This window comes from Miscanthus floridulus, chromosome 17 (genome assembly GCF_019320115.1).
Source record: "Miscanthus floridulus cultivar M001 chromosome 17, ASM1932011v1, whole genome shotgun sequence".
NCBI classification, from domain to species: Eukaryota; Viridiplantae; Streptophyta; class Magnoliopsida; order Poales; family Poaceae; genus Miscanthus; species Miscanthus floridulus.
This window is the reverse complement of record NC_089596.1, coordinates 12,256,992-12,279,450: the sequence shown is the minus strand read 5'-3', so window position 1 is coordinate 12,279,450 and position 22,459 is coordinate 12,256,992. Positions and strand designations below refer to the sequence as shown.

At 43.9% G+C, this 22,459-nt stretch overlaps 1 protein-coding gene across 1 annotated transcript; it reads left to right on the top strand.

The window, feature by feature from the left end:
- The first annotated feature begins 539 nt into the window (after positions 1–539).
- Positions 540–1,034, top strand: LOC136515240 (uncharacterized). The gene has a single exon (XM_066508894.1). The coding sequence runs from the start codon at positions 540–542 to the stop codon at positions 1,032–1,034; it is 495 nt and encodes a 164-aa protein (XP_066364991.1).
- The last annotated feature ends 21,425 nt before the right edge of the window (positions 1,035–22,459 follow it).

Genomic DNA, 22,459 nt, shown 5'->3' with positions numbered 1-22,459 from the left:
CGATTGGCCAAGAGCAAATTTGGCTTAGGTTACCTCATCGACTTAGCAGATAAGGCATAACCAAGATATATATACATTAAAAATGATTGAATTTTTTTGTAACAGACTATAACCAACTTGTAAACCAATCAAGATAAGACTATATATTTACCCTTATTTCACAGTTTACAAGAAGAGCTACGGAGCCCATCTATAGCAATACGCCAATACCTATAATAGACAATAGTTGCAACCCTTCTACTCACGATTAACTCGAATATAAAACATCTTGACACATGACACCTCTTATTTGAACTAGTATAAAAATATGTGTCCCATTTACTGCTAAAACACCGATAGATAAACTACAAAACAACGGCAGCAGTATACTAAGAGAGATACGGGAGAATTGACTTAATAAAGAATATTCATGCTCCATTGGCCATTGCTTTAATTATTAGTGCATACCATAATATTATGGGGAAAAAAGATTGAACACCATAATATTATCAATGATCTCATGCTAAAGAAGCAACTTACTTATAAGCCAACAGTGGGCGATGGACTTCCAAATGGTCGGGGGGAGGGAGCAGGGACATCAAGGCACACCAGCACTGGGGCCGACGGAGGGAGAGCGGACACCGGAGCGCACGGCGGGTACTAGAGCCACCGGGGAGGGAGCAGGGACGTCGGGGCGCACCAGCACCGGGGCCGACGGAGGGAGAGCGGACACCGGAGTGCACGGCGGGTACCAAAGCCACGAGGGAGGGAGTAGGGACGTCGGGGCGCGCCAGCACTGGGGCTGGTGGAGGGAGAGCGGACACCGGAGCGCACGGCAGGCCGGGTACCAGAGCCGCTGGGGAGGGAGCACGAGCACCAACAGCAAAAACCCTAGCTATCAAGGGAAGGGGAACGACGGCGGAAACCCTAGCCGCCGGGGGGAACGACGGCGCGCAGGGCAGGAGACGGACCGGGGGTTGGAGGCGGATCGGGGGAGGTACGACGCGACGGAGGTAGGGCACGGAGGCGGTGGAGGTAGGGCACAGAGGCGGTAGCCTACCGGCGTCGTGGAGGAGAATAGCGCTTGGACTTAGAAAATTTTCTGCCTACTCGCGGGCTCTGGTTTATATACTGGAGTTCATTTGTAGGGGCGGCTCCAGCCCAACAAATCTATTAATAGGGGCGGTTCCTGAGTTAGCCGTCCCTACAAATATTTTTTAATTTATTTTAATTACTAATTCTGTAATTCATAAATATATAAAGAACACAATGTAAATTTATATATTAGTTTTTTAATTATTCTATATATATAAATATATGTATATATAAAAAAAATTATATTATATATATAGATATAATTCTATATTTTCTTCTTTACAAAAACAATATTTTAAAAATTGAAAATTTGAATTTCAAAACAACTAATAGAATTTTTGCACACGAAATGACCTTAAATGAAAATTTTGTAAACATCAAAGTTGTAGAACTCATCAAGATGTACAACTTATATTTTGGTCATCTTTTCATTTGACAAAATTTGAAAAGTTCAAATTTTGAATTTCAATAAATGACAACTTCAAACAAGATTTTGAAACCTTAAATGATTTTAAATAAGAAAGTCATGAACATAAAAGTTGTTGAACACAACACTATCTACAACTTTTATTTTTGTCATCTTTTCATTTGACTAAATTTGAATAGTTCAAATTTTGAATTTTAATAAATGATAACTTCAAACAAGATTTTAAAACCTTAAATGATTTCAAGTAGAAAAGTCATCAACATAAAAGTTGTTGAACTCATCACTATCTACAACTTTTATTTTCATCATTTCTTCATTTAATAAAGTATTACTAAACATTGTTCACAAATGCACATATCACTCGTAATTTCATAAACTATACGAGAGACATGTTTATTTATGAACAATGTTTACTATCACTTTGTCAGATAAAGAAATGACTAAAATAAAAGTTGTAGATCTTGATGAGTTATACAAATTTGGTATTCATCACTTTTTTAGCTAAAATTATTTAGTATTTTAAAATCTTGTTAGAACTTGTCATTTTTTTAAATTTGAAAATTTAAATTATTCAAACTTTGTCAAACAAAAATAATGACCAAATAAACACAGTAACTTGATAGGGCATGATTTTAGAAATTTTTAGAAAAAAAACCCATCACATTTGGAGTTTGTATGAGGGAGAAAGACTAGTTATGAATTTTACCCAGAGATTAAAAAGAAAAATCACAACTGTTCATGATGATCAATTATGAACAAGTGTGAATTCTCTTTTTAATCAGTGGTTGAAACTTGTAATTAGTTTTTCTCCCTCATACTAACTCCAAATGTGATGGTTTTTTTTCTAAATTTTTCTAAAATCATGCTCTATCATGTTAGTCTAGTCATCTATCTTTGTCACTAATTTTGAACAATTCAAATTTTGAATTTCAGAAAATGACAACTTCAAACCTGATTTTAAACCAATAAATGATTTTGGCTGTAAAGGTGAGGAATATAAAAGTTGTTGAACACATCACTATCTACAACTTTTATTTTGGTCATCTTTTTATTAGACAAAATTTGAACAGTTCAAATTTTGAATTTCAGAAAATAACAGCTTCAATCATGATTTTCAACCACTAAATGATTTCAGCCGTAAAGGTGATGAATATAAAAGTTGTTGAACACATCACTATCTACAACTTTTATTTTGGTCATCTTTTTATTTGACAAAATTTGAACAGTTCAAATTTTGAATTTCAGAAAATGACAGCTTCAAATCTGATTTTCAATCACTAAATGATTTCAGCAATAAAGGTAATGAATATAAAAGTTGTATAACTCGTCAAGATCTTCTACTTTTATTTTAGTCATTTCTTCATTTCATAAAGTGTTAAGTGATTTCATAAAGTTTTAGTAGTAATAGAGTGGATGTTGAAATAGATTCATCTGGATGTTGCAAAGGGTAGTCTCACACATATGCATAAATATAGTCTCACACACATATATAAATATATAGTCTTACACACATACATAAATATATAGTCTAACACGCATGCATAAATGAAGTCTTACAAACACACACTTACACAAACACTCCACGTTCAACAACTAGCAAGCCCGCTGTAACGACTTTCCCCTTGACATCTTTTCATTCCCATGACAATATGTCTTTAGGCAGGTTCTTTTCCACAACACTGATCTTCTTAGAAAAGTCTATGAATAGCGGCATCTCATCGTAGTTATTGTAAGCTTCAACATCGTCGACGCCATCAACTCCGATAATATGCTGTTTCTCAGAGGCAACCACGTGCTTTATCTTCTTCTTCTTCGGGGGGAGGTTACTTTGGGGGTCAGACATATAGAAAACTTGTAAGACACATGAAGCGAGCACCCAAGGGTCATCTTGGTAGCCTAGATTCTCGAGGTCTAGGACTCTCAATCCAATCTCGTTCAGTTGGTGTTGTTTGATCCAGCGGCATCGAAACAGGGCCACCGTTATATCCCTTCCATAGCCAAGTTCCTATATCTCTTCAATGATGCCAAAGTATTGGATCTTTCACCCCAATCCATCGAGAGACTCTATTCGAATGCCGTTGTTTTGGTTCACATATTTACTATCCTTTGCGTGGGTATAGTACGTATACCCATTGATGTCATAAGCATTCCAAGATGTCACTTATCTCGATGGCCCCTCCGCCAACCTACTGATGGTAATAGAGTCTATGGTTTCTCTAGGTGGTATGTTTTGGTCCTTCAACCATGTAGTTAGTCATTGCTTGTGCTGTTTCATGACCCAATCATCCGAATGATCATTTCTCTCCACCATAATGATAGCCAAGTGTTCATCAATGTACGGTTGCATCAGTTGTGTACTCTGCAAGACACTGTAATATGCTCAACTCACCTCTTTGTAATCATGGTCGATGACCACTTTTCTACCACTGGTGCCCTTCCTAGCCAGCCTACCCTTGTGATGAGAATCAGGTTTACCAATCCCTTTCTATACTTTTAGGTACTCTTGAGAGCACTCGATGACTTCTTCAGTACTATAACCCTCTATCATGGAGCCCTCTGGGTATGCTCGATTATGCACGTATCGACTTAGAACTGACATGAACCGCTCGTAGGACCATATTTCATGCAAGTAGCAAGGGCCCAGCGCCTGTATCTGATGAACCATGTGAATCATCAGATGTGGCATTATATAAAAAAGCAAGAGGTAAACACATCTCTAGTTAGTTTTGTGTCTCCACCACAAATTCATGTAGGTTACTCAGCTCTTCCTTGCCAATCGTCTTCTGTGAGATCTTCGAAAAGAAGTAGCACATGCGGGTGATGTCCATTTTCAAGAACTCTGGCTTTATAGCCCTGATTACAATAGGTAGAAAAACTATCAGCATCACATGACAATCGTGAGCCTTGCAGTGTGTTATTGACAAGTCCTTCATCGACACTAGCTTCTTCACATTTGCTAGAAACCCAGTCAGGACATTGACCCCCTTAGGAAAGTGCATATAGCTCTCTTCTCATTTGGTGTTAGGTTGAAGCATGCCATGGATAGAGTGTATTTTCCATTAGCCTCAGGTACCGGGTGAAGCTATGGCATCACGTTTAGTTGCACCATGTCTTTTCGTGATTTCAGACCATCCTTTGACTTGCCTATGTCCATCAAGGTAGCAATGAGACTCTCAAAGACATTCCTCTGCACGTGCATAGCATTAATGGCATGGGGGACCTCCAAGTCTGGCCAATAAGGCAGATACTAAAAGAAGATCGATTGTTTCTTGAAAGGTACGCCTTCGACAGGAGGTGTGCTTATATCTCTATTTGTCACATCCAGATTCTTCTTTCCATAGACGCCGCGTATGTTTTTCACCATTTTGTACATGTGTTCTCCGTTATGACGTCTCTCCGGAGGGGGTTCAATCTCCGGGGTGTTGTCATAAAATCTAAAGAATAATTTGCTGCGGTACTTGTGACTTGTCTTTAAGAAGCATTGGTTCCTTAGGTAAACTATCTTCTTGGATGCATCTAGGTACACCCATGTAGTACCATCCAAGCAAACTAAGCATCCCGTCTTCCCTTTGATCTGTCCAGACAAAGCAAACAACGCGGGGTAATCATTGGTAGTAACAAATATTATTGCTCTACATATGAAGTCCTCCTTTCGGAACGCATCGTACATAGGCTCCCCATGCCTCCATAGCCTCTCCATTTCTTGCATCAAAGGCTCGAGGAACACGTCTATATCAATGCCTGGTTGTTTAGGGCTAGAAATAAGAATAGTGAGGAAAAGGTACTTTCTCTTCTGACACAACCACGTTGGGATGTTGTACATGGTCAAGATCACTGGCCAAGTGTTGTGGTCGCTCATCCTCTCATTGAAATGATTCATTCCATCGGTGCTCAAGCCAAACCGTACATTCCTTAGGTCATCGCTGAATTCTTTGTGCTTCTCATCGAACCTTTGCCACTGACTACAATCAGTCGGGTGTGTAATCTTATCATCATCCACCTTGCACTCATCATCCCACCATGTCATGAGTGCGGCTTCTTTAGAGTTTAGGAAGATACGTCTCAAGCGGTCGGTCACTGGCAGATACCACATTACCAAGGCAGGAATTCTTCTCTGCTTTGCATCGTTGCCTAATGGAATGTCCTCTAGGGGCTGAGATTCTTGTACCACCTTTTTTATACCCTTCTTATTCCTCTTTTTCCCCATGGAGGCTTTGCCCCCACCATAAAGGTCATTATTCTTATACCGGCTGGCCCCACACTAGGGACATTTATCCAGTAACTTGAACGTTTCGCCACAAAAAAGTATACAGTGGTTGGGGCATGCATGGATTTTTTTCAGACCCCATTGTCAATGGACTTATGACCTTCTTCACTTGGTATGTGTTGGCGGGAACTGAGTTTGGTTGTGGCAGCACCCATGATAGGAGATACAATAGATCATTGAAACTATAGTCTGACCAGCCGTACTTAGCATTCAGGATGAGTAGCTCAAGCACAAAATGTAGCAATGTCCAATGTGTCGGACAACCCTTTTCAACACCATACATAGTCTCCTTCGATGCTTTTATCACCCTTTCCAAATTTTTTAGACCTCTCAGGCTCTTTAGTAAAATCTTTGGTCCAAGGGCTCGAATCATGTCCTTCAAATCATCTTCATCCACGACATGTAACCATCATTATTGACACCACCTTTGTCGTTACCATCCCAACCACCAGCATCACCACCTTGTTCATTGCCAAACTCGGAATATATTCGTGCATCAAGCTCTATGAATATTGGGACAGGGATTCTAGGGTTTCGTTGTCATATTCCTCCTCATCCTCATCGTTAACAATAACCGTTTCACCATGATGAATCCACACTGTGTAGTCCTCAAGAAATCCTCACATAATCAAATGTGATCTGATGATAGTCACATCTGTCCATGCCATACGGTTCTTGCAATCTTTATAGGGACAAATAATTGTATCCTTATTCTCTGTCAATGTCGTTGCATGCTTCTTTGTGGCTTCAATAAATTTATCCACCTCTTCACGAAACCTGCCTTGAACCTTAACGAACCATACATCCAAGAGTTCCTATACTCTATCTTTTACAACAACAACAAAACAAACATTAAAGGACTACTTATTCAGATATATATAAAAATAAATCAAAATAATAATTACTTGAGAATAATTGTATATACTTTAGATATATATGAATATAAATCAAATATAATTACATGATGCATACAAACACACCATGGTAGAGGAAAATTAATTAATGGCACATTTATCCATCAATAATTAAAATACATATTTGTTGATTACAATAAACAATTTCAAAGGCAACAATTAGCAATAATTATATTTTACCCAATATCTTTTATGCAAACCCTAGTCCAATTTCATCAAACATAAATTTACAAAAACAAAATTAATAAAAAAACCAAACCCTAGATCTAGATCTACATGCACATAAAACATCCATAAAACTAACTAATTGTTCACAAAAATCAAGAAATGTAGACCAAATAAGGGTATGATCTTGTTCCCCTACCTAATTTACCCTAGTACATTTAAAACTTGGGTCTAATTTGCTTCATAAGTAGCTCAAGCACCCTAGAAGAGAGAGAAAAACAAAACTCTAATTACTCACTAACCAACCATTAAAACTTCAAAAAAAAGTGTGGAATAGCATTTTCTTACCTTCTACAACCTCTCCACCAAAGGATTTGAGACCAAAACCTTCCCTCCCTAGTAGAGCAATTTTTGGGAGGTGCCCATGGCCTCCCCACCTTTATTTCATAGGTTGGAGTGAGTGACCCGAGAAAGAAGAAGGGGGTTGCAGCCATTTATACAACGGACATTTCTAGGTGCGGCAGGTGATTGAGCCGCCCCCACAAATCCTAGATATTTATACATAGAGCATTTATAGGGGCGGCTCAATCACCAGCCGCCCCTACAAATAGCAACACCAGGGGCGGCTGGTGAGTGAGCCACCCCTACAAATCCTACCCATTTGTAGGGGCGACTCGTATCACCAGTTGCCCCTGCTATTTCATTTATAGGGGCGGCTGGTCTCGTGGATCTCGAGCACGCCACTGTAGGGGCGGCTCCATCACCAGTTGCCCCTAAAAAAATTTGTCCCGTTGCTACAAACCGTTTTTAACGTAGTGGTCGGCGTCGAGTAACTATTCATTGATTCATAGGAATGTTAGGACGAGATAGACCGGATTTAATTTGTTGATGAGGCAGAATATTTCTTTTAGTTTTATTATGCTTTTGATCAGATAAATTAAGCACGCGAAATAGATATATGATTGTTGTATTTCTTACTACTGCCAGGAAACCTCCAAATAATTCAAATCTACAAAGCATTAACAGAGACGACCGTTTTAGTTATGTCTACATCTGTTAAGAGTTAACAGAGGCGAACGTCTTAAGGTGATTCCTCTGTTAATACCATTAACAAAGTTATTCTTGGGTGTCCGTCTTAGTTAATTAACAGAGGCGGCCATGGCTCCTACCTTTGGAAAATCGCTAATTAATAGCGACGGAAGCCGTGCCCAACTCTAGAAATCCAAAATGGCCGCATCTGAATACCATTTCAGTAGTAGTGAACATTTCATTTTTAAAAAATTATATTTTTTAGATGGTTAACATTATTGAGCCACCTCTACGTATTAATTAACACAGGCAACTTTGTTACACAAACCACCCGTATAAACATTAGCACTAGCGGTTAACCTAAGTATTTGGCCAATGTAAATTTGTTTACACAAGCGGCATCGTAATGCCAATAATAACAGGTGTAAATAGATCTACACTAGCAGTTCTCCAGCATACGCCAATGGAACATCATCATTTTCATTATCTTTCATGCCGGTGGTTCACAAAACCGCCTGTATATACCGCCAGTAAAACCCATTTCTATAGAGAGAATTCCCTATGTATCCCTAGAAAAAGTGGTTGTCCCTTCTGTGCCCTCGAAATAATCGTTCGGACTCCTATGCCCGCTTTAAAAGTTAATGGCCAGCTGACAGAAAGGGCACTCATTATCTTTCATGCTGGTGGTTCACAAAACCGCCTGTAAATAAAAATACAAAAACTACCACCAGTAAAACTCATTTCTATAGAGAGAATTCCCTACGTACCCCTAGAAAAAGTGGTTGCCCCTTCTATGCCCTCGAAATAATTGTTTGGGCTCCTATACCTGCTTTAAAAGTTAATGCCAACTGACGGAAAGGGCACCAAAGGGAAGAAAAAATTTAGAGCGGGCATAGAAGTCCCAATTGGCTGAAAGGGACTTATAATTACAATTGGCAGAATTATAACATATTGATATATTGAGTTATACAAAACTAGTAGTAAATGAAGAGTTGATGTTATGTCTCAAAGATAGAGAGAATTTAGTAAGGACTAATTAAGAAACAAAAAAGGTGGCAAAACACAAAGATGCACTAAACAAATTCCAAAATCGGTCTTCTATTTGAACGTACTTCTGAAAATCTAAGGAAGCTATAAATGCAAGCTAAAAATATTCAGTAGTGCAATAGAAGTTTTCCATTTGAGCATATATATATATATATATATATATATATATATATATATATATATATATATATATATGATAAATACAAGAAACTATAAATGCGAGCCAAACATATGTGAGGGACAAATAAAAGCATTCCACTAGTTCGATTGATTTCCATATGCATGCCTTATTTACAAGCCAGGCTCGACTACATATAGAGGGGCCCAACTTCCATCCACCACAATACCCTCCCATCCACATAGATCCACAAAAAGAGAAGAAAAAATTCACAAGCTAGCCATGGCTAGCAGCAAGAATAATATCATCAGAGCGACCACATCACCAATTGTGGTCGTGGTGGCAATGACACTACTGACCACACTTTTGATGATGGAGGCAGATGCACAGCCATACGATGACTCGGCAATGCCACCTGGCATGGTTGGGGATTTGCTGCCACGGGGGAGAGTACCACCCTCTGGGCCTAGCCATCCACCGCCCTTGGTGGCGATGCCACCACCTTGTTTAATACCACCTGTCGGACCTAGGAAGCCTCCTTCCATGGTGGCGATGCCACCTGACGGGGTTGGGGATCTGCTACCACGAGGAAGAGTACCACCCTCCGGGCCTAGCCATCCGCCACCCTTGGTGGAGATGCCACCACAATGGAGGATACCACCCTGTGGGCCTAGCAAATCACCACCTTCTGGGCATAGAAAGTCACCACCCTCTGGGCATAGAAGGTCACCGTCCACACCACCATGGAGGAGAATACCACCCTCTGGACCAAGCAAGCCACCATCCATGGAGGAAATGATCGACCATAGTAATCATGTGCTCGGTGTGAATGAAAAGCTTGTTGGTAATGGAGGGATGAATACACAAGGATGATGCGGTGTAACTTATAAGCTGGAACCTAAATAATAAGAGCATCTGGGTTGTTTATTTTCATTGAGTTCATGCAGATGGTCAAGGAATGATTCTCTTCTGTACGCAAATGTAACCGAAGTGGCCTACAATAACCTTCAGATAACCTCCATCTCGACCTTGTGTTGTAAGATCCTCTAGTTTCTTGCAAACTGACTACAAACAAACAACGCCTATCACTAATAGGCCTGCGAGAAGTCGTAGACAGGTCATGGCCGGGACTGCCTTTGCAAGTCATTTTTTTGGCAACATGGTCCGTATCTAGGAAAATATTTTTTGAAAAAAATTGAAAAACAACCATAAAAAGTATTTTTTATATTATAAGAGAAACGCGCGGCTATAGATTTGAACTTCCAACATCAAGCCTCACGCAAACCCCCCTCTACTACTACGTGACAAAGTGTGGGACGCTATTTTTCTATTGACTTTTACAAATCTTGCAGCACATATTTTGATACCTAAATTGTCGCACCCTATTTTAAAGACAAAATCGGATGAAGAATCCTATATGTGCCCAGAAATCAATCACACATAAGATGACAAATTACATTGTATCAAGCTCAGAGTTTATTACATATCGAATGATAATGCATACATTGGAACAAATAAATTATCAAAGTAGTAGAAACTCAAATCTAATCTGAATGTGAGGCCTCCAAGCACCACAGAGACAGTTGACTGGTGAACCACAAGTCTAGTAATCCTTAGGAAACTCTTAATAAGCACCATAATTTGTTACACATCCGGGATTTTGTTCAAAGTAATAAAAATAAACAAGCATAAGTACATCTCATACTTAACAAATATAATTTGGGGTTCACAAGGCTCAAAAGGGCTGAGACACGGGTTTACTGCAATTAGCTTTTTAATGAGTCAAATTTTAGCATTAGTAGCAACAAGTTTAGCAATGCCCCAATTAATCACATGAAACTGATAACATGAATAATGAGATAGCATTTAAAAACATCGTCGATCATTTGTCATTATTCCATAAGGAGTCCAGGCCGCTCGTGTCTGTGAGCACGACTGTTATAACAGTTTTTAACATTCTGCAGAGGTTGTACAGCTTTACCCATGAGCCGTGATTTACCCTTTTGCCCGAGGTAGCTAATCTCTTGACCCACTACCAAGGAAGATCGGTAAGGTTCGCTATGAAGTCTTTCAAAGGTTCATCTAAAAAGTTAGGGCCGCTAGGTTTCCGTGGCAAGCAGGTGTAGGAACCCCTTTCGAATGGCACAATACCTTCTCGGCTATACTCATAAGAACAGAGGCTGTCCTATACCCATCTCGTCATGCCCCTTTTGTGCCCTTTCGGGTAACCACTAACAAGCTAGAAAAGGTCCTCGTACTGGACTAAAGCTAGAGCCATATAGTACTCATGGTTGTACTGTAAGTACAGGGTGATCACTTACAGATAAGTCCTTAGAAGGACAAGAGCATCATGTATAAGGCCAAATGCTCTCACCCTTTAATTCACGTTGCTAAAAAGCATCTTTTATTTTTTGTTGCATATTCCATTGATCAAGTTACAGTTCATGATCATAATTAATTGAGCACTAGCATCAGCTACCCATATGCAAATTTTCCCAATGTGTCAAGGAATCTGGATATCAAAATAACTAGGATAAATTTCTATGGGTATCAAGGTAGACACATGCAAATGATTAAATGTTATTAAGGTAAATAAAACAACAAGGATGATCCCATGCTATACTTGCCTTGCTCAGAGTTTCCTTGCTGGTCCTGGTCTTCAAAATATTGATCCTGCTCACCAAGGTACTGCTCACCGTCTATACTCGATTATACATCAACATACAAGCATCCACGGGTAATCATGCATGAAGCAAACAAGAATTATAATTAGAACAGTACACCAACAGTGGGAAAAGAAGTTTAAAGGTTTGTAAAACTATTCTACACGTCACTATGAACACGTAGACATGAATTGCACTCAAATCGGATTTAAAATGGAAAAGGTATGATGATTTAAAGCTCTGGATGGCAGTTTTGTAAATACTACGAACTAATTTCGAATTAAAATAAATCAAAACTGAATTTAAAACCGGCGAGGGACGGTGGGCATAAATATTGAAAAGATCAGGGGTCTGGTAGCAAAATATGCTACGGCTGACAAGCGGGGTCATTTCGACTGTGGGTTGATTACAGTAAAGGAGAGGGTCTCTTTAGTAAAATTGCCACGGCGAAGAGGTATGGCGTGATCTCGGCCGTTGATCTGGAGACGGGCGGATGAGATTAGAAGGGGAGGGAGAGAGAGAAACTTGTCGGCCAGAACAGGGTGGTCGGCATGGCGCGGCCATTACCGGCGGCGAAAGACCTGCCGGCGAGAGCAGAAAGTGACCTACGGGCCACGGGAGACGTCGAGGATAGGCGCAAACAGAGGAGGAACTTACCATGGATCCAACAGTGGGGGTTCTCATGGTCGGAGGTGGACCGAAGAGGGGGATTGAGCGGCGGAGGCGAGCAGCTCGACTTGGAGCTCCGGTGAGCTCGAAGGACCTCACAAAGGTCATAGATTTGCGTCACGGAGTGCCTTAGCTGGCGCGGCTCGTCACTACGAAGCCGTGGGAGCAAAACGAGATGAGGGAGGTGTTAGATTGATCTCCAATCCCAAACTGGGCCCAACGGCCCAATTGGGCCTTTCATCCGCGCCCTGAGCGGGGGCGGCCACGACCTACTATGGCTCGAGGGCCCTAGTCACACTATGCAATAAATAGAGGGTGGGGGCCAGCGGCTCAAGTCACGAGGTTTGCCTGAGCTATAGTTCCCCACCGACAAACCCTAACTCGATCAGAGAGGGGCGCAACCAGTGATGGGAAGCCACCAGCTACGCCGTCACCGTCTTCACCGTCGGGCGCCACCGTGCATCACCGTCACCATTCATTCATGATCGTCGCAGCCGTTGCACAGACTTCACCGACTCCATGGTGGACCGCGAGTAGATTGAAAGCCTACGATGGTCGGTAACCTAGCACTACCCTCTCTCTCTCTCTCTAATCTCTGTCTAGTTCATGTACTAGGACATGTTATACATTTACATGATGTACTTGGCTAGATCTTTGGCTTTGTGATAGAATAGTTTCAACATTTGGTACCAGAGCCAGTGTTTTCTAGGGTTTTAGATATAGAACGGGTGAATGATAAAACATAGAGCAGACCCGTTCAGATCTGAGAAAAGAAGAGGGTTTTCCTAACCCTTACCCTAACTGGGTGAGAAGAAAGAATAGAAGGATGGGCTCGGTTTCAAGTCCACTCGAAACCGAACCCTAAACCTGAAATCAATTTGGGAAGAAGAAGAACAGAGCGAATCTCTAACTCTAACCCGAAACCTAGCCCTAGATCCCCAATCGGTTGAATCTAAAAGAACAAATCAGAAGGGGAAGGGGAGGCCTACCTTGACCGCTGCTGACACCGCCGTAGTGTGGCTCGCCGGCACGTGGGGCGAAGAAAGCTGAGCCGGGGGCGCTGCTCGTTGGGCTCTAGCCAAGGGGGCACCGGTAGCCAGACCGCTTGACGGCGGCGCTCTCACCCGCTGGGGAGCACGCTCGCCGGCGAGGGGGCCAACAACGGTGCCGAGGCTCTGCTCGCCCTCCATCGTCTGCTCGCTCGGACTCGCCTCGCTGCGGCTGCGCTGCGGGGAGGAGAAAGGAGCACAGCGAAGAGAGAGAGAAGAGAGAACTGAATGGGTTAGGGTTTCAGGGTCAGCTGCAGCTAGGGGGTTTTGATCCTATGATATCGACGCTCGACCATCGGATGAAAACGGACGCCTCAGATTGATTGGACTGCCTTTCGGCCCAAGCGGGCAAGTGTGGTAGAACCGCCTAATCTAATGCCTTACAGGAGTGCTCGTCTTCCATTAGACACTAAGCACTTGAGGTAGAACACCAAATTACTCGGTTCCGTCGGGCACACCCTAGGGGAGAACCCGAAAATCCACATTTTTGCCATCAGGATCACAAACGAGAGAATAAAGCTTACAACATCATTAAACCATTTCATACATCACTTTTAATGCAACATCAGAGTACAATATTTATTATTATAACAGCGGAATGTAATCATGTTATCAGAGTATGAACAATTTAATTAAATAGCGGAATATAAACATGTGATCAGAATTACAGCGGAAATAATCATCTATTCATGGCATGACGAAACAGTGATATGTAAACTATGAGAACAGATTATAACTTTTATTTATAAAAACATTTGGTGAGGGATGTAAATAAAAACTACGATCGCAGCGTAAAGGAATCCTCGCTGAGCCCACCAGGAGATATCCACACACAAGAGTTAACTCTAGCATCCACCTGTCACCTGCAATAGGGGGAATAAAACCCTAAGTACTCAATTATACTCAGCAAGACTAATCCGACAGGAGGAAAGAAAGACTCCAAGGATATGCAAGGCTATCTGGCTTGTGGGTTTATTGCGTTTGCAGGAAGCATTACTAGGCGTGCGTCCTTATATTGGATTTTTATTAATAGCCGCATTGGTTCATTAACTAACCATTCTATGTAAGCACCTATGCTACTTTCAAGCAGGTGGTAAGCAATCAGATTTCCTTTGTCCATCTCCCATCTTTCATCTTCCAGTTCTTACTACGATGCTAAACCGTAGACAAGCCGTACCGGATCGCCCGATGATTCGCGAATCAATGCCCCCAGCTGGGTACCCCGAAAACACATGCCCTGTTTGTACCCTAGGCACAAGCAGGACCAACCCCTCACTCTCCTATCCTAGGTGTCTAGGTCCCCGTCCAAACTGGGACTCCAAGCCCCCGCCCTTAAGTCCCGGACTTAGTGCGGTTGCAAGGACCTCCTCCACCAAAATAAACCCTGACAGTCGGTCCAGAAAGAGCCGGATCTGCGACAAGAGAGCAACAAGTCTTCCAAGTGCCCATACACAAGTATGTGCTCAGGATAATAAGTCTTTGACTTGCCTAGAATCTTATGCAACGATCGATCCTTAATTGACACAGACAGGAAAAGCAATGTAACCAAGCCAGGCCCCGCGTCCACGACAACACAACCTCTTACACCCACCAATACCCAAACCATATCCCTGCCCGGTCACCATTTATCATTTCCACCATTTATATTTTCCAAGTGGTAATGATATAGTAACATATTTCCTATAGCTCGTGAGTGACAGGCAATCACTCGACTTCTACCGAAGTCCTGTAGCATAGCATTCTACATGATCCTGTCATACTAGTAAGACTCATAGGATAAAGATATATATGCAAGTGGGTTTCATTCAACTCCTGACAACTTAATGCACAAATATAATTTAAACTGCAGAAAAGTAGGGGTTATGCACCGGGGCTTGCCTGGGTAAGATATATATTAAAAGTTAGTATCTGCATCTCCCAATCATCCACCATCAACTAAATAGGAAGCCCATTGCCTCATCATCGGATTCCCAATCGTCCTTCGATCGATCCTTTGATCCATCATCGTACCTATATGATATGCATACGATGCAATGCAAAGATATAATTAATCAACAGCAATCGTGACTCGTAAAATACGACGTATGCCTCTCGCGTTATCGGGCTAGTTCTAACGACGACCGTACTTAGGCTACATATACACGTTGTCGGATAAGGCGTTATTTCCCAACAATTCTTTTAGTTATATAAACCAAGGTGTTTCTTTATTTCATTCTATCGATTTAATCCTTATTCGAAATAGAGCATCATTAGCTACCTAGCAAACTGATTATTCTGGAGCTGCAAAATTACCACGAGTACCTAATATTTTAGGAACCTACTGTAAAGATTTCAGATTCAACACTATAACCAATTGATCACAACAATTCCTATAAGTTTCTATTTTTATAATGTTAAGTATCTCAATTTAATTATATATGTCCCAAAAATATTATCAAACTATGTGAACCCAATATACTAACATGTAGAGCATGATTTTAGGAGACTAACAAAACTAGTTTGGCATTTTTATGATTTTTCTATGATTTTCTACGAATTTTACAAGTTTACTTTATAAGCTAAACTATTAAATACTCTAGAAACTAAAGAAGGCCGTCAGTCATTAAAACGGCCCAGCTTGGCCTGGCCCAGCGAGCAAGCAGCCCAGGTGGTAGCACCAACCGGCCCAGCGGCCAGCGCAACCGACGGCCCAGCAGTGCGGCCCACGACCGGCCAGCGGGCAGCGGCCCAATCAGCCAGCCGTGGCCCAGGCGAGGCGCAGCGCTCATGGCCTAGTCGCGCGGCCTGTCAGGACACGGCAACAACGCGAGCGGCCAGCAACCGTGCGTGGCAATAGGCTGGCCCAAACAACCAAGCTCACAGACGCGATGCGTATTTTGCAAAAAGAGCCCCGCACTATTTCCTATTCGCTCCGAGATCCACAATCACTTTTCATTCGAGTCACGTATTTGCAAATAAAACCCTGTATAAAACTACGTCTTGGAGTTATACCCTCTTCTACCTTCTCCAAGCAGAGCATGGCATGGGGAGGGGCACGGTGGTTCGGCCACACGCGCAGCATGGCGAAGACCCGGTAGGACACCGCAGCACAGACGACGGCGAGCCATGGAGGCGGCGTGGTACTGCGACAGCGGGGCGTCAGTGCTCGCGCGGCATGAGGCGTGACCACAGTGAGGACGCATGACGCAGGGACGGAACGGCTCCACGGTGGGGTGCTTCGAAGCGCGGCACGGAGGTGGAGGCATGTGCTTAGCCAGTGGTGAGGGCAAGTCATATGTCCGCACGACAAGGCCGCCGACAGGTGCGACGGAAGCGGTGGTGGACGAGCTCGGACTCGCCAGCACCGACGGCGACAGGCGTGCTCGTGCGCGGTGGCGTCGATGGGGCTTGGATGCGATGCGACTGCAGCTCCAGCACGGCCAAAGGAGGAGCCGCGGTGGCTGTGGAGTTGTGCTCGACACGGTCCCAGGGCAGTGGCGGGCGCGGGGCGCGATGGTGGTGCGGACACCAGGTAGAGCTCAGCAGCTCAGCCAAGAGCAGCGGACCCAGCGCGGCAGGGCATGGGCTCAAGCTGGTGCAGGGGAAAGGAGGGTGAGCTAGGTAGGGGCAGCGCTGCAGCTAAGTGGCTCGGGGAGGCGACGCTCATAGCGGACCGCGGGGGCATGAGAAGCTACGACGGCGGCCGCGGACGATGTTGGCTAGCCATGGTGGGGTGCGCCCACCCGTGGGGACGGGCCAGCGTCAGTGGGACGCTACGGCTCAGCAGAAAGGCGCTCGGTACTCGCGGTCGTGGTGCCGCATTGATCTCGTATTTTACTTCCAAAGCGGCGTGGCTCCGGTGGTGGCAGCCGCAGACGAGACAGCGGCCTTACAGGGCTCGACCAACTATGGCCAACTATGCTAGTTAAGCAAGAGCATCTGCACGGGTGAGGCCCAGAGGCAACCGGCCATGGGGGGCAGCGATGAGACCGCTCGGCCTTGGCAGAACACGGACTGTGGCAAAGAAACAGTGGCCATGTATCCAACAATGGAGGCAGGCAGGGCTTGGTGTGACGCGCATGAAAATGAAGTGGTCAACCCCGAGCAGTGCCCTCCGATGGCGCTAGCGGGACAAGCAGGGCAGGGTAGCACGCATTTACTTGTGATAGGGTGCGGTCACGTTGGTGGCAAGGTTAAGAGGGCAGCGGTGAGTAAGCCAAAGCGTCTGGGACGATGTCCATTGGGTACTTGGCTCGGCACAGAGATAGCCCAGACAAGAGAGCACAGACTGAGACAGCAGTGGCAGGGAGACGTGTGAATTCGTGAGTTGGAGCTTTGCTCACTATCGTTTGTTAAAAATGGCATTTAAACATAAGCTCAATATTTAAATTTTTAAAATCCGAGAAATTTGTTTAGGAAATTTTTCTTATGCCTAAATTGCTGTGCTAAATGAGCTCGTAACACAGGGGTGTTACAACCAACCCCCCTTAAAAAGAATCTTGTCCCGAGATTCGAAGCAAGAACTAAAGGGGAAAACGCGATTACATTTCGTAGATCAGGGATTACACGAAAGATTACACAACTTCGAATACTAACCACACGGGGATCTAGGGATACAAGGTTAAGAGCAACATACTACAACCTGAGACTTAATCCAGAAGTCGGGATAGACAAGGACAATGGAGAATCAACAAGAAGACGATTATCCAACACATGGCGTAACACCAACAGATCCAGAAATAGTCGACTGAGAAGTAAAACATCGTGAACCCTAAGATTGACTACCAAAAAGGGAACTTGAACTCCTTCGCCAAACCAGATCCTTCCTACTTCTCAGATCACACTATCACCTCAGACTACCGACTAGCTTCACAACGATAACTGGATTTCGTAGCTCTGCTAGGAATGTGAGAGGAATGGGGATGAAGAAGAAGAGCAAGGACCAAGGGTATTTATAGTGGCAAACGGAGATGGGATACACAGATGGTGCATGCTGTGGAGATAAGGTCGGAGACATGGTGCGCTTCCTATGCAAACGGCAGGGGAAAAAGGAGAGAAAAGGGAGAGGTCCACTCGACGAGGTCAGCATGCGGGCAGACGTGTCACCAAAAGAAGAACGAAAAGAGAGGGAAGGGGGGTCCGGTATGAGGGACGAAGCGTGAGAGTCGAGAGCTGTCTGGATGCTGGGAAAAGGAGAAACGCATAGTGCACAAACACAGCGAGCACGACACGATGCTGAGGCCACATGAAAACAGGGTGCTACAGGTCCCGACACAGATGGCTTTCGCAGGGCACGCGGCGAAATGACCCAGCTTGCGAAGCGTGGTCAACTAAGCACAGGGCTTGGGACAAGATGTCCACTTAGACTTTTACGACTACCCATGGCTAACCTTCCTTACTACTCTTCTTTTTCTTCCTTTTTCCCGACCACATCCATCTTTCATGTAGACTGAGACCATATCATACTTTCTTCCTCCAAAACCACCTCCTCTTGCTTACCTTGAAAGAACACTATGTCATCAACCCGTTGTGGATTTCCCGTTTGAACACCTGAACATTCCAAGGAGAAAATTTTTAAAACAAAACGGTACGGCGGTGTAACTTGGTAAAGGTATTTGGTCAACAACCTCGCTACCAGCGCGTGCCGAGCAGCGTCACATGTGGCAGTTGTTCCATAGGGAGCCCTCGGTTTCGTCGTGGCACCATAAGCTATTAACCAGGCAACTACTACCAACTTACACGCCATGAAGGCGGTAGGGTCATAGACCACAGAGTAAGAGGGGTATTGCAAGGAAAAATTCAAACACAAGGGTTCTCTTCACAACAAGGGACAAGGAATTCAAATCCAATGGCGGATTTGTTTTAAAGAGATTCAAGTGTTCTATTGGGACATCCACAATTAGCCGATACAATGTCCAATGTTCTCCAATCATGACTGTTTTGCTGATCTCTGAATGGCAACTTTTCTTGTAACTCACTTGATATTACTCTTGAAAACTTTAAGCACGTCTAACAAAACTTAAGGTAGAGGAACGCAATAAACACAGCGAAATAAAATGCATGTTCCAACGGTCTTATACGGGTACGTCATATAGGCAACCAGTCTCCCATTCATGACATAGCATTCACCTACGATCGGACGATCTCAACAACTATGGACGACAACAATGGCAAGAATACAATACCAAAGGACAGTGACGAAAAACACTACTACTATGGGTATAGCATCACAAGGCAACTAATCTACATCTTCTCATGGCAATGGCTGAGTGAGAGGAATCAAGGCTCGACTTCTGACACTTCTGAGGGTGGGGGTGCTGGCGGTGCTGCAACTCTAGTTCTTCTTCTTTCTGACGGGGGATAGGGATCCCTTCTAAGATTGGGGCATCCTGCCTTTCAGCAACCAACGTTCTCCGCTCAGCCCTAGTGACAAGATAGGCCACCCACAGCTAATGGACAAGCTGATCTTCAGCCTCCTTCAGGGCCTCCGACATGGCAGTCTCCTAGTTCTCAGCAGCTGCAGCACTGGCATGTGCTTCGGTGAGCTACACCTGGAGCATCCGGTTGAAGATCTTGGCTTCCTCAGCTCGATGGAGGCAGCTCCTCAGTACCAAGGCTTGATGGTCGTACTGCTCATCTAGAGCGAGCAGATACGTGGTCAAGTGCACCACGGTGGGACTATCCTCTTGCGCATCCTGCCCTTGTAGAGCCTCCATGTGAGCCTTCCATGCCCGCCGATTCTTATCCAATGGTGGAAAGAACCGCATGGGGGTATGGGCAATGGGCTCCTCATAGATTTGGCAGAGGTACCGCAAGGCTTTGTGGGCCACAACCTGGTAGGTGTCGATGAAGTGAAACTCGGTTGCGGTCACACTCTAGGCTTCAGTGAGGTCGGGGAACTCTTCACTCTTCCCAATGTAGACGGTAACCTCACACCGCTCGGTGCCATGCTCCTCATACTCACGACCCTCATACTCGGGACAATCTTTGACTCTGAGCTTTTTCAAGATGGCATGCAGGATTTTGGGAAAACCCTCAACGTTCAGGCAATAGGTACTAACCCAGGCTCCTGCCATCTCTGGCAGTGGTTGCAAGGAAGGCTGACCAAAAGGCTAGCTCAAGGAAAAGCTAAGCGAGCTAAAGGGCGCCGAGTGGTGATGCCAATAGCTAAGTCAGGCTCTACTTATAAAGGCGAAACGCTCAGTGGTCCTGGCGCGGTTCACCAGGGTTCCCGCGCGGGGTCACTACGATGAATCGACCAATTTCCGCGTGTTCGAGGCGAGTGACGTGCGATGTCATTACTGACTAGTACGACTGCAGGGCAAGGATCCGACAAGAGCGCAGACAGGGGTATGGGGAGATGTGGGTCATGACCGGTGCGAACCACGGACAAACGCGAAACACGAAGCCATAGTGCAGACCTAACTCTAGAATAGGAACGAGTTACTCATGCACAATATGACGCGCGCGACACCTATGGATGGCGTATCTACCAGCAATACGAGCGCTACAATGCACAAACGGGATATGCATGAATGCACGTCCTATACGTCCTTCCACTGTTGCCAACATATGGGGCAACCGTTCTTAGATTTTTGGCACATCGTTCTCTCCCTGTAGCTAGTCGATACTATCGGACTATGCTCGAGTCAGTGTACCTGTAGAAAACTTGATTAAGCCTATCTAAGTCAGCTGAGTGCCATCTATCCTGGATACGTAACCATAGTAATAGGGCTACTTATATAACTTCGCATACAAACGCCCTAACTTTTTGAAAAGAGTTTGTTGTCAAATTTTAGTTTAGAAAAGGTTTTCAAAGCCTTATTTCCTCATTTGTGCTCTGATACCACCTGTGGCAGAACCACCTAATCTAATGCCTCATAGGAGTGCTCATCTTCCATTAGACACTAAGCACTCAAGAAAGAACACCAAATTACTCGGTTCCATCGGGCACACCCCAGGGGAGAACCCAAAAATCCACATTTTTGCCATCAGGATCACAAACGAGAGAATAAAGCTTACAACATCATTAAACCATTTCTTACATCACTTTTAATGCAACATCAGATTACAATATTTATTATTATAACAACAGAATGTAATCATGTTATCAGAGTATGAACAATTTAATTGAATAGCGGAATATAAACATGTGATCAGAATTACAGCGGAAATAATCATCTATTCATAGCATGATGAAACAGTGATATGTAAACTATGAGAACAGATTATAAACTTTCATTTATAAAAACATTTGGTGAGGGTTGTAAATAAAAACTATGATCGCAGCGTAAAGGAATCCTCACTGAGCCCACCAGGAGATATCCACACACAAGAGTTAGCTCTAGCATCCACCTGTCACCTGCAATAGGGGGAATAAAACCCTGAGTACTCAATTGTACTCAGCAAGACTTACTCGAACAGGAGGAAAGAAAAGACTTCAAGGATATGCAAGGCTATCTGGCTTGTGGGTTTATTGTGTTTGCAGGAAGCATTACTAGGCATGCGTCCTTATATTGGATTTTTATTAATAGCCGTATTGGTTCATTAACTAACCATTCTATGTAAGCACCTGTGCTACTTTCAAGCAGGTGGTAAGCAATCAGATTTCCTTTGTCCATCTCTCATCTTTCATCTTCCAGTTCTTACTACAATGCTAAACTGTAGACAAGCCGTACCAGATCGTCCGGCGATTCGCGAATCAATGCCCCCAGCTAGGTACCCCGAAAACACACGCCCCGTTTTTATCCCAGGCACAAGCAGGACCAACCCATCACTCTCCTATCCCGGGTGTCTAGGTCCCCATCCAAACTGGGACTCCAAGCCCCCGCCCCTGAGTCCCGGACTTAGTGCGGTGCAAGGACCTCCTCCACTAAAATAAAACCCTGACAGTCGGTCCGGAAAGAGCCGGATCCACGATAAGAGAGCAACAAGTCTTCCAAGCGCCCATACACAAGTATGTGCTCGGGATAATAAGTCTGTGACTTGCCTAGAATCTTATGCAACAATCGGTCCTTAATTGACAAAGACAGGAAAAGGAGTGTAACCAAGCCATGCC

Bases quoted from the DNA above. Each gene is read 5' to 3' on its own strand.
- LOC136515240 (XM_066508894.1), top strand. From the start codon at position 540: ATGGACTTCCAAATGGTCGGGGGGAGGGAGCAGGGACATCAAGGCACA.